The following is a 24,769-nucleotide window of genomic DNA, read 5'->3' as shown; positions in this document are numbered from 1 at the left end:
ATACTTGCTATATTACCAGTGAATAAAATCCCTCCTCCGTGGTGTTCTCTGAGAAAATAAATAAATTGGAGAAGACTGCTTTTAAAAAATCTGGGAAATGGGGCGCCTGGGTGGCTCAGTCGTTAAGCGTCTGCCTTTGGCTCAAGTCATGATCCCAGGGTCCTGGGATAGAGTTCCACATCAGGCTCCCTGCTCGGCGGGAAGCCTGCTTCCCCCTCTCCCACTCCCCCTGCTTGTGTTCCTGCTCTCGCTCTCTCTGTCTCTGTCAAATAAATAAATAAAATCTTAAAAAAAAGATCTGGGAAAGGTATGCTTCCATTTTCCCATTTCCTCCTTAAACGCTGACACTTCCTCATCCTTTGCATTGTCACAAATGGTTTCCTTCTGCTGCACATGTCAACATACCTTTGTGAGGTATTGTGTAAGACTCACTTAATAACAGCATAAAGTTTTGGAAGCTTACGATAGTTTAAACTTTAACAATTTTGTAACCATTTAACATGGAGCCATGGAGCCATAAAATCTTGAAAGTCATTTATAAACTCAGAACAAAATCTGATTTCTAAATAGATTCTTTAGCTAATTTGCTTTCCTTATCATGTCTCTGTGGTTGCATGCTTCTGAAAGCTGTCTTCAGCAAGCTGAGAGATCAGTTTGGTTTCCATGTGGTGACAGCGGTGTGAATGACACGTACAGAGAGAGACTGAATGGAATGGAACAGGCCAGCCTTGCAGAGAAACCCTCAATTTCCTGCTATTGGCCAGTCAGGAGAGTCCAGACTCCCTTCTTTCCCTTTGTGAGGTTGACTTGAGCTACATGAAGCCCTCGTTACCCCTGCAAATGTGTCTCGTAAACACATTCTGAATCACGCGGACGCCCCATGTGTGTGTGTGTGTGTGTGTGTGTGTGTGTGTTTTGAGGGCGAGGGGACAGATACACGGAGAGAGACAGACATGGACAGGCAGAGAGAGAGAGCATGTCTCGTTACCACATCTTCACGGGCTTTTTCAAAATGATTTCAAAGATGATAGATCCTGTTGAGGTTACTAAGAGCTGAATTAGAAAAACGGATTATTGGTGAATGTTTTTCTAAACCTATCAGTGTAAACTCTAAGTTGTGTTAAGAAAATCTCTTAAGAATTACAGAAGCTGTATTTGAAACCTTTTGGTTGGTGCTGTTTTGTTTTAACATGATTGCTCTGCAAATTGACATTAAAGTAGACAAAGATTTAGCAGTATACCACGTCATGAAAATAAAATCCTTTAACTGGTTGAATTGGGACACATAGACAAATGCTTAGTAACTGGGACCTTGGTGTGTATGTTTTGGTGAATCCATGATTCATTCATTCCGTTGATGACTTTAGTCAGAATATGGCAAACCTAGTGAAGAATAAGTATTCTGAAACAAAGTATTTTTGGTGTTAAGTTGTTTTTTCATACTTGCCATAGAGTGTCCAATATTCTCTTGATTTGTGTGGATGAATTTTATGCCTTGAAAATCAGTACCTTCAAAAATAAATCAATTAAAAATAGAAGTTCTAGGGGCACCTGGGTGGTTCAGTCTATTGAGCATCTGACTCTTAGTTTTGGCTCAGGTCATGATCTCAATCTTGTGAGCTTGAGCCCAGTATGAAGCCCACGTGGGGCTCCATCCTAAGCAGACTTGAGGTTATCTCTCCCATTCCCCACCCCCCACACCGTGTACACATACACGCACACTCTCTTTCTCTCTCAAATAAATAAATAAATGAAATCTTTAAAAAAAAAATATATAAGTTCGGGCGCCTGGGTGGCTCAGTCGTTAAGCGTCTGCCTTCGGCTCAGGTCATGGTCCCAGGGTCCTGGGATCGAGCCCCGCATCAGGCTCCCTGCTCGGCGGAAAGCCTGCTTCTCCCTCTCCCACTCCCCCTGCTTGTGTTCCCTCTTTCGCTGTGTCTCTGTCAAATAAATAAATGTCTTTTAAAAAAAATATATAAGTTCTACATGGTATTTTTCCCCTCCATTTAGTGGAGTCAGCTAGTTACAAAATAGGTCATCTCTAAGACCCAGCTCCGGGGTCCTGTGGCTATAATGTACTCCTTTTATAAGCAGCAGCTGGAGCTGAGCCACCAGCCCAGTGTTCGCCAATTGTTGCAAGTGTGCTGAATTAAACTTTAATTGAAGTTAAGCCACTTAAGTTGCTTAAGGTATTGGGTCCCATGAGGTTCCTCCTAGCTCTCCTTTCCCTCTCTGTCTCTTGTATTAGTTTGTTTCTCTTTATTTCCTTTCCTTCAACCAGAAGCAAAAGAATCTTTTTTCATCTACTCTGACAAAAAATAAATAAATAAATAAAGACTACTGAGATAAGTAACATTAAAAATAAGAAAACCCCCAAACATTGAAGAGTATTTGTGCTCTGCATTTTGCTTTTTCTAGATGTCACTTAAGGAAATGAGTTTGAATGAATCATTGAGTATTTATTGAAGGGCTTTTATGAAATAAACCAAAGATGTCCTGACAGTTTCAGCCATTGCCTGTCTGTTCAGTTTCATTTCTGTCCCCCTGCACTTTCTGAAATGTTAAGTTTCTATGCAGCATCTGTAAAATGAGCCTTTGTGGGTCAAACCAAATACCTGAGGCCTTGGGAGTGCCAGGTGAGATTCTGCTTGGCTGATGACTCCATAGATACAGTTTAAGTCACCTCAGTGCTTGCAACTTGAACATTTATTTTGAAGTCTGCTAATCCATTCAGATGCATCCAAGTTTCTTCTGGGATCTACTTTCACTTGGAGTAAGGACCCAACATGGTTGCCCTTCATCTTAACACTTAATCCTAGAAAACAGTTTCATCACCTTTGCTTTTTAAAAATCGATACAGCTTTTCAGCAGAAACAAAATGGAATAGTCACTAGTCACTGATATTAGTAGAAAATTGGTAATCATATGCTTGGTTTCACTTTACTTTTAAGACTCGATTTTTTTTAAAGATTTTATTTATTTGAGAGAGAGAGAGAGAGAGAGAAAGCACGAGATGGGGGAGGGTCTGAGGGAGAAGCAGACTCCCTGCGGAGCAGAGAGCCCAGTGTGGGACTTGATCCTGGAACTCCAGGATCATGACCCGAGCTGAAGACAGACACTTAACTGACTGAGCCACCCAGGCACCCAACTTACAAGCCTCTGTTAATCAGATTTCTTATTACCAGTCAGTTAATGCTAGATAACCAGTTTTGAACCATCAGACCTCAAGTAGAGTTTAAAACTGCCAGTCTCATCTCCTGCATAATGCTATGTTAAATGTGATCCTGAAAGCAGGCGTGGATCTCATTCACACACTTTGGTTTAGCTCACGTTCACACGCCTTATTTGATCTTCACAGGCAAAGCAGGTCTTATATCACAGTACAGAGCAGGAAATCCGAAGAGGTTGTGATTTCCTTTGTCACATAGCTGGTAGATGGCAGAACTATCCAATTTGGGACTTTAACCAGGTCCTTTTTATTCAGTCTTTGACTCTTTCTTCTCTACCGTGTCAACTCTATCCTTCTGCATTTTTATTTGGAGAGCTAAAAGCTGTCATAATTTATTATAGAATAGCTGTTACTTATTTTGCTGCCCTCCCCCCATGGGTTATTGTAAAGCATCTATCCTTTCTTCCCCTTTAATAACTCTACCTTGTTCATGAAAAAATTATTTGTAAAACATACAGATGCATGTTATTACCTTATATTTAGGCATTAATGGACTGTTAGTCATAAAAAATGTTGATGCATATGTTTTATAACTTTGGAATGAGAAAAGTCTTTTTTTTTTTTAAGATTTATTTATTAGATTAGAGAGAGTGACAATGGCGGGGGGAGGGCCAGAGAGAGAGAATCTCCAGCAGACTGCCCGCTGAGCTCGGAGGAGCCTGGTGTGAGGCTCCATCCCATGACCCGAGTCATGACCAGAGCTGAAACCAAGAGTCGGATGCTTAACCAACTGAGCCACCCAGGTGCCCTCCCCTTTAACTTTAAAATGTTAAAACTTGAAAATAAATTTATACACCCTGAACTGTTAGGGTTTCTGGACCCTTGGTTATGTACAAGGTCTTTGTGAGTTGAGGAGGAAATAAAGTGTAACTGGGAACATCTGTGAGCTGTGAGTGGGAACGTGAGGGGACTTGAAGACCAAAGATGGCACAGTCTGGGACCTGGTGGACTTGTTAGTGATCAAAGAACAGGTGGTCAGGGTGAGAAGTAAAAAGGACTAACCAAACAAACCAAAGACATGAAACCTAGAAACGGATTAGTTCTGACCTGGAGTTGAGTACTTACATGAGTTCCAAGAGTCTCGTGTGTACATCACTGTTTAAATACACGTGGATCTGGAAGACTTACTCAGCTTTCATGTTTTCCCGTCATTTTGTGCTCAACTTTACCTTCTCAGACAAAGTCTGCTCAGGAAAGGTATCAGAATTGAACATCAAATCAGATTTTGACTTTTAAAAGTCCTCTGTTAGAGCTTAGGTTCTTTTTTTTTTTTTTTAAGATTTTATTTATTTATTTGAAAGAGAGAGAGAATGAGAGAGAGCACATGAGAGGGGGGAGGGTCAGAGGGAGAAGCAGACTCCCCTGCCGAGCAGGGAGCCCGATGCGGGACTCGATCCCGGGACTCGATCCCGGGACTCCAGGGTCATGACCTGAGCCAGAGGCAGTCGCTTAACTGACTGAGCCACCCAGGCGCCCCTAGAGCTTAGGTTCTTAATACAAGTTGATAGAAAACATATTTTTCTTTGGTTTGGGAAGGAGATGGGCTCTAGAGCTTGGTGGGGGGGGCGTCTGAGCTAGAAAATTTGGAATGATCAGATAATTAATAAGCCTTTGTATTTTTGGAATGTAGTCATAGAGGAAATAACTTTCCAAACCTGAATGGAGTGGAGGGAGAAAAAAGGAGAGGGGCCGTGAAGGAATAGGTGTAAGACCAGGGAAAATTGGTTAGCGGGGATGAGTAGAGATTTTGAGGTACACTCTATTTTAAAAAATTCTTTTCAGTGACAAAGTATTTCATCTTCATGGTACACTTAGAGATAGCCTTTGTTCAAGTTCTGTGCATTTATGTTAGGGAATGAAGGAAGGGCTGGAATAATAGGTAGGGGAAAAGTTCTTTGAAGCTTTTTTTAAGTTTTTCAAAGTTTATCTTTTTAATTATGAAAATTTTCAAACATACACAAGAATAGAATAAACTTCCCCCTAACTTCAACTCAGTTATTGAGATTTTACCCATTTGCTTTGTCCCTTTTTTTCCTTCTTTTTATCCCTCCTGATATGTTTTAAAGCAAATCCCGGGAATCCTGTCATTTCAACCCTCCATACTTCACTGTATATCTCCAAACAGTACTTACATTTTCTCACCCAACCACCCTGCCATTATCATGTCTAGTCCCCAGCATATGATCCGATCTCCCCAGTTACCTCCAAAATATCTTTTTTTCTTTGCCTGGTTTGTTCAAATCACGGTCCAAACAAATTCTACTCATTATATGTGGTTGTTATGTCTCTTAAATTTTTCTTAATCTACAACAGTCCCTTCCAGCCACCATTTTTGGCTTTTTCCCCCTCATGCCATTGACTAGAAATCCATTCTGTTGAACTGTAGAGTGTCCCAAATTCTCTATTTGGCTGATTGCTTCTTTGTGGTATCATTTAACTTTGTCCTGCATCTCCTCAAGTTTCTTGTAAATGAACTTTTTGGTCTCAGAACGCCCTTATACTCTTAAATTATTGAGGACCTCAAAGAGCTTTCAGTTATGTGGGTTATATCTATTAACTTTACTGTATTAGAAATTAAAGCTGAGAAATTTAAAACATATTTACTAGTTAGAACAATCGTGAACCTATTATTTGTTATCACAGAAATATGTTTTTAATTAAAGCCATATTTTCCAAAACAAAATTAGTTAGAAGAGTGGCATTGTTTTACATTTTGGTACATCTCATATGTCTGTCTTAATAGAAGACAGATTCTCACGTCTGTTTCTGTATACAATACTTTGTAATACCACACAACAAGTAGTCTATGGAAAACTCTACTATACAGGCATGAGAGAATGAGGGTGGAAAAAGTAAGTGATGTCTTAGTATTATGAGAATGGTTTTGACTTCATGGACCACCCGGTGAAAGGGTCCCCTAGATCATACTTTGAGAGACAGCTGCCTTAGGAGGCTTGATTCTAGATTTGGGTTAAACTTCTTTGAATTCTTCTAAGAATATTTCATAGATGGTGATGTATGCTTTGTATTTTATCATTAGGATATACGCGCTATCTGGTCATTATTATTGATCCTAGGATTCACTGGTGGGCTTAGGTGAGCCATTTTGCTTTTTAATAGAGTGGTGCCAACGTTCCATGCTATTAGTAGTTGTAAGTATCCACTTTCACCATCTTTATCAGTGTTCTGTGTATTTTCATTTTTTCCTAATTAATAGGAGAGAGATGTCATCATAGTTTACACTTGAATTTCTTTGGTAATTGGTTTGTTGTTTTTTTTTACATTTTTCTGTGTGTTCATTTATTTTATCTATTGTGTGTCCATTTCTTTTGGCTCCTATCTGTTTGACTTGATGGCTTTTTAATGAATTTGGACAAACTTCTTAATCTAATATGTATTTGAGCCTTTCTGATTCACTATAATATTTTGCCCTTTCTGTGTTGTGTCTTACCTTTGGTTAGCTATGTTTTATATACTGAAGTCATTTCGACTGGTGATCTTTTTCCTTGTTGAGTGTGGACTTCTAGGAAAATGGAAAATTGGTAGCAGCTGAATTTGGAATCTCATAGTTAGGACTGTAGGAATCAGTGGCTCTTCCTTATTAAAAAAAAAAAAAAAGGAAGACCTAGAGAAGTTATTGTTTACTCATCTTTACACAATGAGTTGGTGCTAGAGTTGAGACCAGAGACAATTTCCTTTCAATTCTACCACCATTTCTAATAAGCACTTCAGTTGAATTTGGAATAAGAATGGGGAACTTTGTCTTTTGGTTAGAATCAGAGATTCCTGATTTTCTTATCATGAATTTTGTGCTTTGTGAAGGTTTGCTTCTCCATAGAATAGTATTGCAGCTGTTTTAACTAGTGGAAAAAAAAATTCTACTTCTCTTTCTTTCGAGAGAGCAAGTGAGCAAGTGCGAGCTGGGAAGGGCAGAGGGAGAGAGGGAATCTTAAGCAGGCTCCACGCCCAGCATGGAGCCCGATGTGGGGCTCGATCTCACAACCCTGAGATCATGACTTGAGCTGAAATCAAGAGTCAGATGCTTAACTGACCGAGCCACCATGGCGCCCCCCAAAATACTAATTCTTACTCATTTTTATATATGTAAACATTTAAAACCACTCTGAGTATTTAAAGTATTGTTGCCTTCCCAGAGTTAAAAATGATCCAATTTTGACTGTTTTGCCTAACAGGAAGCCTGCAGACCTGCAGAACTTGGCTCCTGGGACCCACCCACCATTTATAACGTTCAACAATGAAGTCAAAACGGATGTAAATAAGATTGAAGAATTTCTTGAAGAAGTCTTATGCCCTCCCAAGTGAGTATCAAGGAAAATATGCATGAAAATATTGCCGTCTCTTTAAAGCTTGGTCTTTTCTGGCCTTTAGAGATCTTTCTCTGGATTGTACTGTAGTTAAATCCATACAGCATTAAGTTGCAGTGATTGGGGCTTCTCTTCATTCATTATAATTAATGCTACAACTAAATGCTACACAGATGTCAGAACTGCCTTCTGGCTAGGCCAGTAAGCATAGGTAGGAATGTGATTAAGCTATAGAGTATACATTGAAAGTAGGTTTGGGACATGGGAGCTAGGTTAGGAAAGACTATTTGAGGGGAATTGGTCCCAAACTGAGAGAGAAGTTCAGGGAAGACAAGGGATAAGGAGAGACAGGTTCGGACTGAACCCGGCCAGAATCTCTAAGCAGGTTGCTGGGGGGTTTCTTATCAGGCCATTTGAAAGGTAATTGTCTGAAGCTATCACCCAAGGGAATTGACTTTTTAGACTGTGTCCCTGGGATTCAGTTTTTCTTTATGTATTTCTCTGAAGTGTTCTAGATTCCCAGGTCCTGCACATTAGTCCACATAGTTAACGATTCTAAGGTACTCAACTATTTCTATAGCCTGAGGTACAGGTGAGGGATAGATGGACTATAGTGACAGTTACCTGAATTGCAAATGTGCAGTTTTGCATCATACTGTAATCTTGGCATTGCCGTTTCGGATTGCTTTAGGCTTTTCTGCCTTGATTATCCTGAAAACTGAAATGTTTTTCTTCTGGCCCAAGCCTTTCTTGCTAGTTGATTTGACTTTTACTCTCCATCTCCAGATAAATTTCCCAGGAATGGGATTATTGGGTCAGAGAGTTCTAAAATAGTCAGTTACTCAGAATTCACTCATTCATTTGTTCTACAGTTACTAGGCGACAAAGCCTTACAAATAAGGTAGTGACTAAAACATCATTCTTATCCTCAGGAAACACAGTCCAGTATGGATGGAGAGGTCGTGGTGGTGGTGAGGGAAAGTGAGTGGAACCAGGAAAGGCTTTAAAAAAGAGAGAACATTTGGATTCAGCTTTAATTTACAAAAAGTGGCATCTCACAGGGGAATGAAAGAACGATGGGCATTCCAGGCTTTCTTCAACTGTAGGAACAGTTGTAATTATTCCTTCTTGCTGTTTTTCTCAGAGGTAATGGACATGAAGATAATGGTAGAACTAATATCAAAATATTCTGGTTTCTTGCAGCCTCTATAAGACATATCATAGCTTTCTTAATTGGACCTTGAAAATAAACATTTTCTTCTTCTTTTTTTTAATATTTTATTTTTAAGTAATCTCTGTACCCACTGTGGGGCTCAAACTTACAACCCTGAGATCAAGAGTTGCACGCTCCACCCACTGAGCCAGTCAGGCAGTCCCAAAATAAACATTTTCACTTTGCTTTTTATATATAGAAATTTCAGCTTGATTTTGTTTGGGCATATTCATAGAGATACTCTAACCAGAGATGGTCTTTTCTTTCAGTTTAAATAATTTAATTTAAAGCTTGGAGATCTTTCAGTTCTAAAGGGTTCAGTGTGCTAAATTCTCTCTAAGGGTATTTTCCTTGTGTGTGTTTTTTTTTATTATTTTATTTTATTTTATCATGCTAAGTGTACTCTTTAATCCCCGTCCCTATTTCCATTATTTTCCTTATTTTTCTGTTGTAGTTTATATTCTGAAGAATGTTTCTACATAAAGTTTTAAAATTTCACTTTGTTTATAGAAGGGAGTATTTTTGATGTTGCTGATGCCTCTGCTGTTACTAACTAACATTCAAGTGCTAATTGTGTGCTATGCACTGTACATTGTGGATTATTTTGTGGATTACCTCACTCCTCTCCAAGACTTTGGAGAAACTGAAGACGAGGAATCTAAATAACTTGTCCTCGTTTTATAGTTGCTGGTGACAGAGCTGGCATACTTCAAAGCCAGGCCTATAGGACTTCAAAAACCCGTGTCTCTTCTATTTTCCTCCTCCTGTTTTTCATTTTGTTGAGTTTGACTTTTACAAAAGAGGTGACATGTAAGTCTTTTAATTGGAATTGTGCTTTAAGTGAGTGTAAAATTGCAGGCTGGCTCAAGCTTGGAGGAAAGGCAGGAGAGAAATCAAAGAGAGTTTCCTGTGATGAGCAAGTGGGACTGAAGGGGGCTGTCAAACTAAATTTAATGAATCCTTTTTAAGAAATAGGTGAGGCTTAACTTCTGATGAGTTTTTCTTTCTTTTCTTTTTCTTTCTTTCTTTCTCTTTCTTTCTTTCTTTCTTTCTTTCTTTCTTTTCTTTTCTTTTCTTTTCTTTTCTTTTCTTTTCTTTTCTTTTCTTTTCTTTTCTTTCTTTCTGAGAGAGTGCATGCCTGTGTGTGCATGCAAGTGGGGGGGAGGGGCAGAGAGAGAGAATCTCAAGCAGACTCCCCGCCGAGCACAGAGCCTGAGCCAAAATCAAGAGTCAAACGCTTAACCGACTGAGCCACCCAGGTGCCCCCTGATGAGTTTTTATTTCTGTGCATTGGAACAGCATGTTTAGATTGGGAGTGCCTTCCCCTGACTGGGCTCTGCAGCCCCTGATGTGACATGCTGAGGGACAGGAGAGCCTCTGTCCAGAGGAATAGCAGGAGGAAGTTCTTTCCAGGACTGCCACGGGCATTCCTTTCCCTCTCCTGTGTTCTAGGTCATTCAGGGACCATCCTGGCTCTCTCCCTTTCCCCTCGAGGACAAGGAGGTCTTTGGGTCCTTAACTCCTGCTGATCCTCCTCACACCCTGATTGAGAGCCTTCTTGTTTCTAGACTGGATGAAGAGAAAAGGCAGAGGAGTTGCACAAGCTAGCAGACCAGAATCTAGCATTTCTTTTTTTTTTTTTTTTATTTTTAAATTATTTATTCATGGGAGACAGAAGGTAAGAGAGGCAGCGGCAGAGGGAGAAGCAGGCTTCCCGCTGAGCGGGGAGCCCGATGCGAGGCTCGATCCCAGGACCCCGGGATCACGACCTGAGCTGAAGGCAGATGCTTAACGACTGAGCCACCCAGGCGCCCGAATCTAGCATTTCTAATAACATGTTTTTGGCATTTGATGATACCGAGAACATAGTGTTTTTGTGAGAGCACTTCTGATTCAGTCATGACAGAGGTAAATACAGGCAACTGCTTGTTCCAGAGTTCAGAATCTAGAGAGCAGCGAAGAGCTTAAAGCAAGGAGCTTTTGCTGGTTTGTGTGGCCAGTATACATAGAAAGAAGAAACTTTATTTTCTCCTCTGGGGAAAGTATTTATAAATATATATTTAATTCCCCTTGCTTGAATGGAGGGAGTACTTTGCCCACAAAGAGCTTTGAAACTTGGATTTTTAACTGAAGCAGACCTGTGTGCGTGGCTCCCTTACTGATGAAAGGATAGAAGGGTAGGGGAAGTTAGTTTTGGAGAAGAGCCCTATAAAGAGTTCGTAAACCTTTTTTTTTTTTTTTTTAAGTGAAATACAATGAAAGTTGAATTTACAAGGGTAACTTAATGGGTTGTGTAATCAGACTTTATTCTTATATTCACATGAGAAAGAAAATGTCTGAGATCTTTCCTAAAAGGATGGAAATATTCTTAGCTAGGCCTTAGCATTAATAGTCTGTGATGTAATACAGAATAAAGGACGGATCGGGAAGTCTGCACGCTTGTGCCCACGACGTTGTTGACACATATCCTTTCATTGATTATTTGCCTGCCTTTTGTCAAATGTTGAATCGAGGCTCTCAGTCTTTGAAAAGTTTTGCTTTATCAGGCTATTTGGGAAAGTGAATAATGATGAATTATTAAAATCCAGTGTTTGGGGGAATGCAAAATAAGCTGGCACCTGATTGAGGACCTCTTGGTTTAGAATTTGATTTATCTTTCAGAGAGAAACTGATCTGTAGTAAAACAAAAACAACACTTGATTTGGGGACAGGAAACCTGTGTTGTAGTTTGGCAATACTTTTAACTAGTCTAGGGATTTTGGGGGCCCAAGTATATAAGCTTTCTGGAATATAATTTCCTTTTAGGCAAAACGAGAGCTTGAGGTGAATGGTCTCTTGTAGTTCTAGTATTGTATGCATTAAATTAATAGTACAAGTTTAATGGTTTGTCTTGGAGAAGAATAGGGCCTGTTTAACCTGCTTTAAAGAACACTGGTTTGTTTTTTGTTTTGTTTTTAAGAATTGTGATAGCATCTGTTTTCATATGGATAAGGCTATGCCAATTGCAAATCCTTCTTCTTACCTGTTCATTAAAATAGGTCTCTAGTAAATATGCTTCTAATTGCTCATCTAAGTGTACAACCTCTGCACTTAGTATAAGCCTGACATAGGGTAGACCCTTAATAGTTAGAATAAGTGAATATATGTGAACAATGAACGTATAAATGATCTGCAGTTTAATCCTACCTTCAAGCCTTACTTCATTAGAAAAAGTAGGTACAGCTAAATATTGGTCGGGGAAAAGAATAATTTTGGAAACTTGGCTAGAGGAAGACATAGATGTATTGAAGAGGCACTTAATGTTCCTTGTGCTGTTTTTTGTTTGGAATGAGTCAATGAAGTTACTGTATTACAAGCAGTAAAAACATTTAAACTGGAGGCTGGTTGTTTTTATAGTCAAGGGGAATTCAGGGATGTTGAACCTGGAATTAACTCTTTTAGCCCAGGCAGGGGGAAAAAAGGATAAAGTTTTCTGTAGTTAAGAGGAAAAAAGGGAAAAAAAAATGTATATATATATACATATAACTATATATGATTAATATAGTATAATATATAACCTCATGAAATTCACTTACTATAATTGTTCACCGAAAAATTCATTATGTTAAATATTTTTGTTTAAAAGAGAAATCTTTAAGCTTAAAAATTGGGAGGTATTAAAAGGGAAGATAAATTGAGCATGTATGTATTCAGTAGGTATTTTATAATCTCCTATGTCCAGTTTTTTAGATCTCTCTCTCCTTGAATTCAGAATTGCACATGTAAAAAAAATATGACTAAAAAAGCTAACAGGACACTACAGCTTGCAACTGAACTAAATTTCTTTCTAAAAATACACCTTCATTTTTAAGGAAGTGACAAGACAGCATCCTAAAATATATGAAGAAATATAAATTACTAGTTTAATGTAAGATTTTTTTTCCCCCAGAGTCTTAACTGCCCCAAGCCCAGTTTCCAGTGAAATTTTACAGGGCCTTTAAGCGGATGAGTCTTCCCTAAAATGGTGCTAATGGACGGAATTCCTGTGGAGCCAACTCCCAGTGGGTGTAGCTCTCTGCTGAAGGGAAGAGGGAGGAGCTGAACCTTCTCACATGTATTTCCCAATTTGAGGAAAAAATAGACACTGAGTATGTGTGTTTGGAATTTAAATATATAAAATACACATTTGTGTGGTTGAAAAAAAAAAAAAGCTGTGTGTCATGAATGTCCGTTTTCAAAGCAGATAAACTTTGTGAGAGCACTTGTTAGCAAAATTCCCAACCTCTTATTGTTCCGGTGCTCAGTCCCACCCTTACAATATCTAGTCCATGATGGGTGCCTGGATGGCTCAGTTGGTTAAGCGACTGCCTTCGGCTCAGGTCATGATCCTGGAGTCCCAGGATCGAGTCCCGCGTCGGACTCCCCGCTCGGCGGGGAGTCTACTTCTCCCTCTGACCCTCTTCCCTCTCGTGCTCTCTATCTCTCATTCTCTCTCTCTCAAATAAATAAATAAAATCTTTAAAAAAAAAAAATCTAGTCCATGGGGGGTCCTGGGAAATCCCAAGTGTGGGATCGAAGTGAGTGATCTGCTTCCTGCTGTTTTTGTCCTTAAACTACTGCGGATGACCGGGTTGCCTGCTTGTCCCTGCCGTCCGGGTTCTGTGGTACTGCCGCACCGGGTGCTTCGGTGCACGGCACATACCAAGGATCTGGTTGGCTTTTCTGTTTCGAGAAAGCTGTATAGTTGAAATGTGGTTAGTGCGATGGTGGAAGTGAATTTTTAACTTTATATAACACCAGTTCATTGATTTCAGATAGCCAGCCACACTTCACTAATGGTTACCATATTGGAAATTCAGATACAGAATATTTTCATCATTACAGAAAGTTCTTTTGGACAGTGCTGCTCCAGACTTCTCTTTCTAAGATGCCCATTGGCTTGGCACATGCCTCTGAACAAGTAGACTGTTTCCCCAGCATCCTAATTTATAAAATGGAGGTGGAGTGCAGATGCCCTTTGGCTGCCAAGAATATTAATATGCGAACAAAAACACTGCAGAGCTTTGTTTCCTAAGGAAAAAAACACATCTTAAAAATATCATAGAAAACAGATGATGGCATTTCTTAGAGTAATAACTGTTAAAAGATGTCTAGTAACTGCTAGCACAGTGGTTTGTTGATGGAGAGAACGTATGCTAATGTATCTTTGGAGTATCTATTATCCATTCTCACTTTTCCCCCCTAGGTACTTGAAGCTTTCACCAAAACACCCAGAATCAAATACTGCCGGAATGGACATCTTTGCCAAATTCTCTGCATATATCAAGAATTCAAGGCCAGAGGCTAATGAAGGTAAAAAAACAAAACAAAACAAAACAAAAAACCCAAATGATTAGATTACCACTGGAGATAAACAAACCAAAAAACCCCCAAATAAATCCAAAAATCCTGTTATGACAGTGATTTCAAATAAATATTTTGGAGTCCAGACCTTCCCATTAAGTATTAAAAACTGGCTTTCAAAGTTGATTAGAGATTTGGTGATAAACCAGGGTAAGTCCTTAAATTGCTATTTTCCTGTTTCAAGCTAGTGGGACAATGCCTAGCATATGGTAGTTGTATGACACAGTGTTTACTGAATGAATGGTTTTCATGAAGGGGGAGCTAGACAGAATTAATGGTGCATCAGAAACAATGAATGGTGTGGTTGTGGTGGTTTGGAATAGATTGATACAACTTCATTTAAATTACTACTAAATCTTTTGTTTATTGTTGGGTTCTGGTAGCCTAAAATCAGCCTGGGTGGATTTTTGTGATAATTATCCTTAAAGAGCAATTTCGGGAGTTACTCCAACAGAGCATTTATACTCCCCAGTTTCCTAATTTCTCTGCATCCTAAAATGGGATTTTAGTTTCAAGTCCTGTTTTCATATGAGAATTGTTTAGGGTAGTGCAGATACAAACTCTTTCTTCTATTTGTTAAAGGACCCCATCTTACTATTTCGTTTACCGAACTTATGTATGGTGAAGGGAGGCCTCTTTGAAAGAGGTCTGTTTAATGAACCTTGTCTCAACTACACCATTCAGTAATTTTTCTTCTCTTTGAGATGTTAAGCATCGTTCTGAGTAAAACTCTCTAGAGAGAACATTAGTGTTTAATTAAAAGTAATTACAGTAACAAGAATGCCAGCTCCTAAAGACCCTTTGATCCATCCTGGTTTTGGACAGTTTGGTGGCTTGGGTGCGGTTCCTTTGGGTAGACGTTTATGGCCGCAGATGAACAAGAAAACCAAAGGGAAAAAAATTATCAGTGCTGGTTAAGCAAGAATAAACATCTTTTAAAAAATGGAAACACTTGCCGATTTCCTTATGTGATTGCAGTGGGCAGAGTTCCAAGCTATTCAGGTTAGTATTTTTTTAATTATTAAATTTTAAAATTGCGGCATTTTATAATCTAGTATTGAATTTCAAGGGTTTCTGGGATAGTATTCGCTGCATGTGATGTTTTTCTGCAGCAGAGGGAAGAAGGAAAAAGCCGTAGTGTCCAAGCCTGGCTTACAGCTCTTCAGTGTGTTCCAGTAGCTGCCTTGGTTTGGGGACAACTTTCCTAAGTAATTGGCTTTTTTCCCTGACTGATGTTTCAGTCTAAGCATTTCATACGCTAAACAAACAGTTACGATGGAGCCCCTTCTATCCGCAGACAGTATCCTTTCTGTCATACCCTGCCTTCCTGCAGGTGACTTCTTTTCACAAAATCATCCTTTTATATCCAGATGCTCTTGCCCATAGTTCCTGAACCCTCTGAGTTGAATTCATAATGTTTTTATTTCTCTGTGTAGTTTTGGAAGCTGGAGGGTGGTTGAATTTCTTTTGACACTTGGTGGGGAGGAGAGAGGAATAAAATATGTTTGCTTAAAAAAAAAAAAAACCCACAAAGAACAAAACCAAACAATTGCTTTGGGGATGAGATAGAGGGGAGAGAACAGGGGAGGAAGCGACTCATTTAAGTATAACTTTGTATTCTATTTTTTCCTATCAGTTTATTACTGTCTTAAGTAGCCACCTACGCTCACTGTCCTTAGAATATTATAACCAATAGGGACAAACAATATGATGGATCACACAGTGTATAACTTAGAAGGCTTTATAGTAAATTACCTGTTGGTAAATAAAAATTCCAGTTGCCAAGCAACTTTCCCCGTAGGGCCTGTCACTGCCAGGAGGCTCTAGAAAACAATATTCCAAATCACTTTGGAGCTTACTGAGTGTAGGTAGATTTGTTGAAGTTTAGTGCAATAAAATGCCTTAAATCAGCCTTGGAAATGAGTGTTCCAGCTCCTTCTTCCCCCAAACTTTATTATAAACCGCTTACAAAGAGATGGATTTGTCATTTTACATGGTAAATCAGAGTAGGCAAGGTTTTGATTAGTCTTACCAGCCTATGAAATATTTTACAAAATTCAGTATGTTTGGACAATTTTAAGACATAATTCTAAGTAAGGAATTAGATGCCTAGATGCTGTGGTATTGGGCCAGTGAAAGAGAAGGGTCAGTGCTTAGATGGGGTACAAAATAAACAAATAGGGTTTAAAGAATAAAATAAAGGGAAATACGGTAGAGAGAGAGAGGGAGGGAGGGAGGGAGAAAGAAAAACAAAGAATGAATGAATTCTTTTGGTAACATGCCCAAAGCTGATTGGGAGTAAGTTTGTGTAATCTTTTGAAGCATTAAAAGAAATTAATAGGTAATTCCTTTTATAAAAGGGAATGGGTTAGATATGACTTGTCCCAGATCTGCTTTTTTTTTCACTTCTGTGATTTCATTAATTTATATAAATTATTAAGCTCCCAAGTGTAACTAATAGATAATTTATTAGTGTGTTGGTATTTATAATATTCTTAAGAGCTCAGTGAATTTAGCAGTGATGAAATCTGCCATTATATGTCCTAAGGCATATTTCATAATGTCCAAATTCCTATTTTTAAGTGGAGGCAAGGAATCTATAGGTTCTAATTAGTTCCTTTTTATTCAGAATTCCCTCCCTGCCGTTCTCCCTTCCTTTTTTTTCTCTCTCTCTGTGGAGGTGTTTGGAATCAGAGGATGGTTGTTCATCATTGTAGCTATGGAACTTAAATGTGTATTTTGTCATCTTTAAATACTCCGTTTTTTAAAAAAAAAATTTATTTGTGTGTGAGAGAGATGGCACAAGCAGGGGAGCAGAGGGAGGAGCAGACTCCCTGTGGAGCGGGGAGCCTGACGTGGGGCTCGATTCCAGGACCCCGGCATCATGACCTGAGCGAAGGCAGATGCCTCACCGACTGAGCCACCTAGGCACCCCCAGATTTTATTTATTTATTTGAGAGAAAGAAAGAGCACGAGCAGGGGAAGCGGGAGAGGGAGAAGCAGGCTCCTCAGTGAGCAGGGAGCCCGATGTGGGACTCGATCCCATGAGCCTGGGATCATGACCTGAGCTGAAGGCAGAGGCTTAACCAACTGAGCCACCTGGGTGCCCAGTCATCTTTTAAATACTCCTAACCTCTCCCTATTTTCTATTGGCCTTTAAAAATTGTTTGCGTAAGATTACCCTTTATTGAGATTAGCAGTAGCTTTAAAATACAGTTTTATCCTTGTAAGGGCTCATAATTTTGGTTTTCTTCACTGTGAATTGTATTCTTTTCCTACAGCAAATATGGTCATGTTAAATTTAATGCTTTCTGTCTTGCATTTACTCAAATTATACAAGTAATTGAGTAATGTATGCTTGTTGAAAAAGTTAAAATAGTTTAGAAATAAATTTAATAAAATTTCAGTGCCCCTTAACCTCATTTGAGCTCTTCCCAAACAGTTAATATTCATCCCTTTTTTCTATGGAATTTTGCAGACATTGTATATGAGTGTGTATTTATGTGTATATTTACATTCTGCCATCCGTTCTTTTCACATATTATGTGGTAGAAGTCCTTCCATATCAGAATATAGATCTACCTTATTTTTTAGAAATATCACTTAATGTTCCATAATATGGATTTTTATTTAACTGTTTCCCTGTTGATAGCCATCTGGATTGTCTGAAGTTTTTTTATTGTGACAAACAATGCTGCCAGGGAATGTCCTTGTGCTAGATTCCGAATAGGTCAAAAGGTTTTGTTTCTCAAAAGTCTACACCAGTTTATATTCCCACTAATGTGAAAGTATTCATTTCCCCATACTTCTGACCTTGGCATGGGTGTATGAGTGTGTGTGTGTGTGTGTGTGTGTGAGTGTGTGTGTGTGAGAGAGTGAGTTTTAAAATTTTGCTGTAGTTTCATAGGCAAAAAAAAGTTGTTTTGATTTTCAGAATTAATTTAAAACTAATCAGATGGACTCTATTACAATTAAGTACTAATTTTTTTGGAGAGCTTTTCAAATACCTTCTTAGAGATACCAGCATTACCACAGCAGGGGTGTTAGGGAATGGTAGTGGTAAGACAAGGGCCTCCTTTCTCATAGCTTGCTACTGCCTTCTAGTGGTTAGTCTTGGCATTTTCTTGATCTTAACCAGATTCCTTTGTGGTGTGTCTTCAAAACTTCATTATGTTTATTGAATGATGCTCTTTAATACCTCTTGGCATCTCTGTCTTTCTTTGTTTTGTTGGCCTTCCTCGTGTTGTTACATAAAAATTGAATGAAACTAATTCACCATTCTTTGCATTACTATACCCGTTATTCTGAGATTCTTAATGAAAAATCATTAACGTTCTAGCGAGGTACAGCAATTCAGCTCCATTGCAGGTCCAAAATTGTAGAAAGAAAGTAATTTTAATGTTTACCAGATTCTTAATTTTAGCCTTTGTGTTACATCTAGGATTATACGCATCGTATGTTTCAAACCTTGTAAATTTAGAATACTTTATTTTTTCTATTGGATATATTTGAAAACTAATTCAGGAAAAGGATGAATTTAGAGCAGGTTGAAGATCATAAACTTGCCATACCCCTCAAGTGCCATTTGAGACTTTGTTTCAGTGTTTGACTTCAGACAGTATTATCTTTGGTAGAGGCTATGGCTCTGTTCATTGTAATCTGATCAAAGAATAAGTCCTTATTATCTGTCTTATATCTGTGTATTTATTCTGTATTCACTGATTTTTTAAAAAAGATTTTATTTATTTGATAGAGAGAGACACAGCGAGAGAGGGAACACAAGCAGGGGGAGTGGGAGAGGGATGGGCTCGATCCCAGGACCCTGGGATCATGACCCGAGCCGAAGGCAGACGCCTAACGACCTAGCCAGCCAGGCGCCCTTGTATTCACAGATTTTGATAGGAAGCATATGGAATCTTTAAGTTGGTTCTTTCACAGTCCTGAGATTTACTGCCCCCTCATTCTCGCCACCCCCCACCCCCCACCCCCTTTTAAGTACAACCATGGAAAGTTTTCTGTCCTGCCCTGGACTCCTTACTAACCAAGCTATTTCCCACATTTCATTCTCTTGTCAATTTATAAATTCAACATTTTATGACTATGTGCATGATCAGTACCTTGTATGTAATCAGTGAAAGGTTATATCTATTGCTTTTGTATTTTTGACCTTTTATTTTAAATGGCTTGATTCCTTGTCACTCCTTAGTTGCAGTTGAACTCAATTCCTCAGCTTTAGTTTACTGGGCTCCAGTGTCCTCCTGCTTAACTGTTTTCTCTAAGAAATTAGTTTGATCCTGGCTATGGCTAGAGTAACCTTTTATTAATAAAAGAGGTAGTTCTTTGATCTTGATCTTGTCATCTGTCACTTGACAGACATATATTCCAGTTTGTTTGATATTTACCTAAGTAAAAAATTTTACCAATTTTTCTTTACATTTTAAAATGGCTCTTATGTTCTATAGCAATATGTAGTTCCTACCTCCTTTTCAGCTTCCCACAAAGATGTAACAGTCAGATACAAATATCTCCATTCATCTGACTTTAAAAGTGTCTATTCTACATGTTCACCTGGTCTCCTTTTGAACCTTCTCCACACATTTAAGAAACTCCAAACTTTTATATTTAATTATTGGCCTTTCTCAGTCTGTGGCAGATGTTGATCAGATGTTTAATTTGTGCTTGGGTAGAATGCCACGAATTTTAGGGGATATACAGAGGAAGCACAAGACAGACTTTACCTTCAAAGAAAATAGAGTGCAGCTGGGGAAGCAAGAATAATGCATTGACTTAATAACAAGAATTAGAAGGAAGAGGTTCATGACTTAGTAGACTTTTAGTTTAATATAAACCAGCCCTGAGTTTAAAAATTTAACAGCTCTAAAAATCTAACAGTGCTAATATTAAGATACTGAACATAACTAATACTTCTTTTTTTTTTTTTTTTAAGAGACAGTACGAGCGGGGAGGGGTGGGGAGGGGCAAAGGGAGAGAGAGAATCTCAAGCAGGCTCCACACCCAGCATGGAGCCCAACAAAGGGCTCCATCTCACAACCCTGAGATCATGACCTGAGCTGAAATCAAGTGTTGGACACTTAACCGACTGAGCCACCCAGGCACTCCACTAATACATATTTTTAAAACATAGTAAAAACTACAAGGTACTCTGTTATCAGATACTGACTTTAACTTTATTATAGATATTCAGAGGTAGAATAACAACGTGGGAAATTTCAGCTAAGAACTGGACATTATAAAAAACCAAATGGAAGTTCTAGAATTTAAAAATACAATCTCTGAAATTATGAATTCAGTGTATGAATCGAACAGATTAGACGATGACAACTGGAAGATAGGTCAGAAGGAAATAACTAATGGAAGCACAGAGACAAAAGGAAAAATAAAAACAGAGGAAAGAGTGTGAGACTTGTGGAACACAATGAAACGAGGTTGATGTATGTGTAACCGGAGTCCCAGGAGGAGAGGGGAAGCCGGAGCCAAAGGTATAGTTAGAGGTAATGGCCAAGAATTTTCCAAAACCGATGAAAGATAACAAGCCATGGAGTCAAACATTACACAAGCCAAGCAGAATAAATATAAAGAGAACCACACCTGTGTGTACCATAGGCACCTGCTGAGAACCAGACAATCTTACAGGTGGCAGAGAGAAAGCTCTTCAAGGTAAAAGCAGCGGGAGTGGGCACTGATTCTCTATAGAAGCAGTAGAATCCAGAAGACAATCTTAAGAACTCTTCAGAGACCTAAAAGTGAATTAAAATTCTCTAAGTAGTGAAATACTCTTCAAGAGCAAAAGCAAGCACATCCAAATAATGTTTTGTTTTTGCCTCAAGGTAGGACATTTATATTTATTGCCCTGGATTCATATACTTGCTAAACCGGTCAGCTTTTTCTCATTGCCTTTTCCGTGAACCTCTAAAATTTACCATTCAGTTTACAATTCCAAGTGCTCAAAACACACCCACGTTCTCTAAGATGTCAGTCAGGTCTCTTTTCTTTGATGTTCAGAATAAGGCAGATTCTCCTTCATTTCTGTATCTTTAAAGTAGGATATTATCTGCTCTTCCCATGTCCCATGGCTGCTCTGAGAATTAATTCTACTATTATATATTCCCCAAGTGTTTCAGCTGAAAAAATACTATAAGAATGTAATAAGACATTAATTTTTTATTTATGAATTTTAATAAGTGATGGTGAAATAGACATTTTAAAAAAATGAGTTCTTATCTCCGTAGACTCCCAGTAAAAGAAATACTTAGTTTTTCAGGCAGAAGGAAAATGATTTCAGATGAACACCAAGAGACGCAAGAAGAAAGGAAAGCAAAAAGTAGTATAAATATAAATATAGTATAAAAAAAGTATAAATGAATACTGTTTGTATAAAACAGTAATGCCTTGTGGAATTTAAAATCTATGTCAGAGGGGCGCCTGGGTGGCTCAGTTGGTTAAGCGACTGCCTTCGGCTCAGGTCATGATCCTGGAGTCCCGGAATCAAGTCCCGCATCGGGCTCCCTGCTCAGCAGGGAGTCTCCTTCTCCCTCTGACCCTCATGCTCTCTCTCTCTATATCTCATTCTCTCTTTCAAATAAATAAATAAAATCTTTAAAAAAAAAACTTAGCAGTACATTTCTAGTAATCTGTGGGCTGAAGAAAAATAAAATTAAGAAAGACAGCAGGTCTAAATTTATGTGATATGGCTAACAATGTGCTTAGAGGGAAACTTATACCTCTAAGTGCTTATGTTAGAAAAAAAGATTGGAGGGGCACCTGGGTGGCTCAGGCATTAAGCGTCTGCCTTTGGCTCAGGTCATGATCCCAGGGTCCTGGGATCGAGCCCTGCATCGGGCTCCCTGCTCAGCGGGAAGCCTGCTCCTTCCCTCTCCCACTCCCCGCTGCTTGTGTTCCCTCTCTCGCTGTGTCTCTCTCTGTCAAATAAATAAATAAAATCTTTAAAAAAAAAAAAAAAAGATTGGCAATCTGACGGTCTCCACCTCGAGGGTTTAGGTAGAAAAAGGTCAGCAAATTAAACCCAAGAAAGTAGAAGAAAGGAAATACTAATGAGCAGATTTCCTTGAAATAGGAAACAAACATGACAGAGGGTCAGTGAGGCTAAAAGTTAGTCTAATAAATAAAATTGATAAATCCTTGACAAGAATCCAGAAAAGTGAGAAAGGCAACAATAACCAATATTAGGAATAAAAGGAGATTGTTACAGATCTTACGTTGAGGTGATTTTTAGAGGATATTATGAAAATTTTTATGCTTACAAATTTGAAAACACTGTCGGTGAAATTTACAGAAAGTCTATATAGTGTAACAGAATTACTATAGGAGGGCATAAAATGTGAATAGTCTTATATCTGTAATTAAAAACCATTTCATAAAAAGAGATTCCAGATCCAGATAGCTGCACCAATGCACTCTTCTAAGCATTTGGGGAAGAAGTAACACCGGTGTTGCACATAGTCTTGCAGGGAACAGAAGACAGGAAGATACTTCCCCGCTTGCTTTTTGAGGTCAACCTTGACACTCAGACCACACAAGAACATCAAAAGATTCTCCTAAACATAGATGCAAAAGTCTAAATAAAATATATCTAATCCAGCAGTATGAGAAAAGATAATACACACAACCAAGTGGGGTTTAAGTCAGGAACAGAAGATTGTTTAAACATTAAAATATCTGTATAAATTAATAGCATAAAGGAGAAAAATAACTTCAATAGAAGCAGAAAAGTACTTGATAAAATTTGATACTTATGGTAAAATGATATATATATATATTTTTTTTTTGTCTTAAACTAGATATAGCAGGGAACTGCCTTAGTTTGGCAGAAAGAATCTACCAAAAAAGCTATAGCAAATATCAAATGTAATAGGGAACTAGTGAAATTTCAATTTCCTTTGAGACTGGGACTAGGAAGTGGTGCTCCCTATCACCACTTCTATTCAGCATTGTAGTGAAGGTCTTGGCCAGTACAATAGGGCAAGGAAAAGAAATAAAAGGTATGAGAATTGTAAAGGAAGGAACAAATTTGTCATTCTTCTTTTTTTTTTTTTAAAGATTTTATTTATTTGACAGAGAGATAGAGAGCACAAGTAGGCAGAGGGAGAGGGAGAAGCAGGCTCTCTCTGCTGAGCAGGGAGGTGGATGTGGGGCTCGATCCCAGGATCCCCAGGATCATGACCTGAGCCGAAGCAGCTGCTTAACCGACTGAGCCACCCAGGTGCCCCAAATTTGTCATTATTCTTAAGCAATATAATTGTGTATATAGAAAATCCAAAGGAATCTACAGATAAACTGTAAGAATAAAAAAATGAAAGAGCAAGGTTACTGGATATGAGGCCATTATAAGAATCAGTTGTGTTTTTACATGCTAGCAACAAACAATAGAAATCATGCAAAAATACACCATCAAAATGTCAGATATTAAAAAAAAGTCAGATATTTAGGAATAAATCCAATAAAAGATGGTCAAAGCCTCTACACAGGAAACATAAGATACTGAAAGAGATGTTTTAAAGATTTAAATAAATGGTATTGATAGATTGGAAGCTTCAGTATTGTAAAGATGCCAGTTCTCAAGTTGGGGTTCTGTTGAATCTGTAAATTACTGAAAAGCCCAGCTGGTTTTCTGTGCATGTGCGCGTGTGTGTAAATTGACATGCTAATTCTAAAGTTTATTAGGGAAATGGGAGGAACCAAGAATAGCCAAGATAATCTTGAAGAGAGACTTATATTACCTGATATCCAGACTTACAAAGGGATAGTAGTTAAAACAGTGTGGTATTAATACTAGGATAGACAGACAGAACAATGGAACAGAATATGGAGTCAAGAAAATACCCCTATCTCATACCTACACAAAAACCATTTCTAAGTGGATTGTAGATATAAATGTGAATGGTAAATTATACGCCTCCTAGAAGATAATGGAGGATATCCTCATAATTTAGGGGTAGGTAAGGTTTCTTAATCTGGATGAAGCACTGGAAGTTTGGAAGAAACAAGATTAATTGGACGTTAGGTTTAGTAACTTCTGTTCATAAAAAGTCACCATTAAGGGAGTGGAAAGGATGGAGGTATATGTGATACATATAAACACAAAGGTTTGCATCTGTAATTTATAGAGAACTCCTACAAATAAGACAGGCTATACAATGAAAAATGAACAAACGGCACTTTACAAAAAGAGGATATCCAAATAGTCGGTAAATATGAAAAGCTGTGAAACCTAATTTGTCATCCCCCCAAATGGCTAAAACCGGAGAGACTGACGGCACTGAGTGGTGTTGAAGATGTGAAGTCACTGGGATGTCTCTGCACTGCTCTTTGTTGTGTTGGACTTGGCAAGTTGATTGCAGTTTCTACTAAACCTGAACACAGGTATACCCCGTAACCCACAACTCCATTTTTGAGTGGAATATGAACAAATGTGCACCAAAAAGATATGTCCGAGAATGTCTGTTCCACGATTAGTCATGAGCCTCAAACCGGAAACAACACAGACCTCATTAACAGGACGGATGAATATTTCTTACACATATAGTGGAATGCTATATAACAACGAAAATGGCTGATCTGCCACGCACAACACCACGGATG

General features: G+C 38.5%; 1 protein-coding gene across 1 annotated transcript in view; it reads left to right on the top strand.

Moving 5' to 3' along the window:
* Nucleotides 1–24,769, top strand: part of CLIC4 (chloride intracellular channel 4) — a 71,400-nt gene that overhangs the window by 40,617 nt on the left and 6,014 nt on the right. The window contains exons 3-4 of the mRNA XM_025856439.2: nucleotides 7,423–7,548; nucleotides 13,992–14,098. Coding sequence (XP_025712224.1) covers nucleotides 7,423–7,548; nucleotides 13,992–14,098 — 233 coding nt within the window. The remainder of the gene's footprint in view (nucleotides 1–7,422; nucleotides 7,549–13,991; nucleotides 14,099–24,769) is intronic.

Source organism: Callorhinus ursinus, unplaced genomic scaffold (genome assembly GCF_003265705.2).
Source record: "Callorhinus ursinus isolate GAN/ISIS: 27379988/994484 unplaced genomic scaffold, GSC_fseal_2.0 scaffold18, whole genome shotgun sequence".
NCBI classification, from domain to species: domain Eukaryota; kingdom Metazoa; phylum Chordata; class Mammalia; order Carnivora; family Otariidae; genus Callorhinus; species Callorhinus ursinus.
This window is presented reverse-complemented; position numbering and strand designations above follow the sequence as displayed.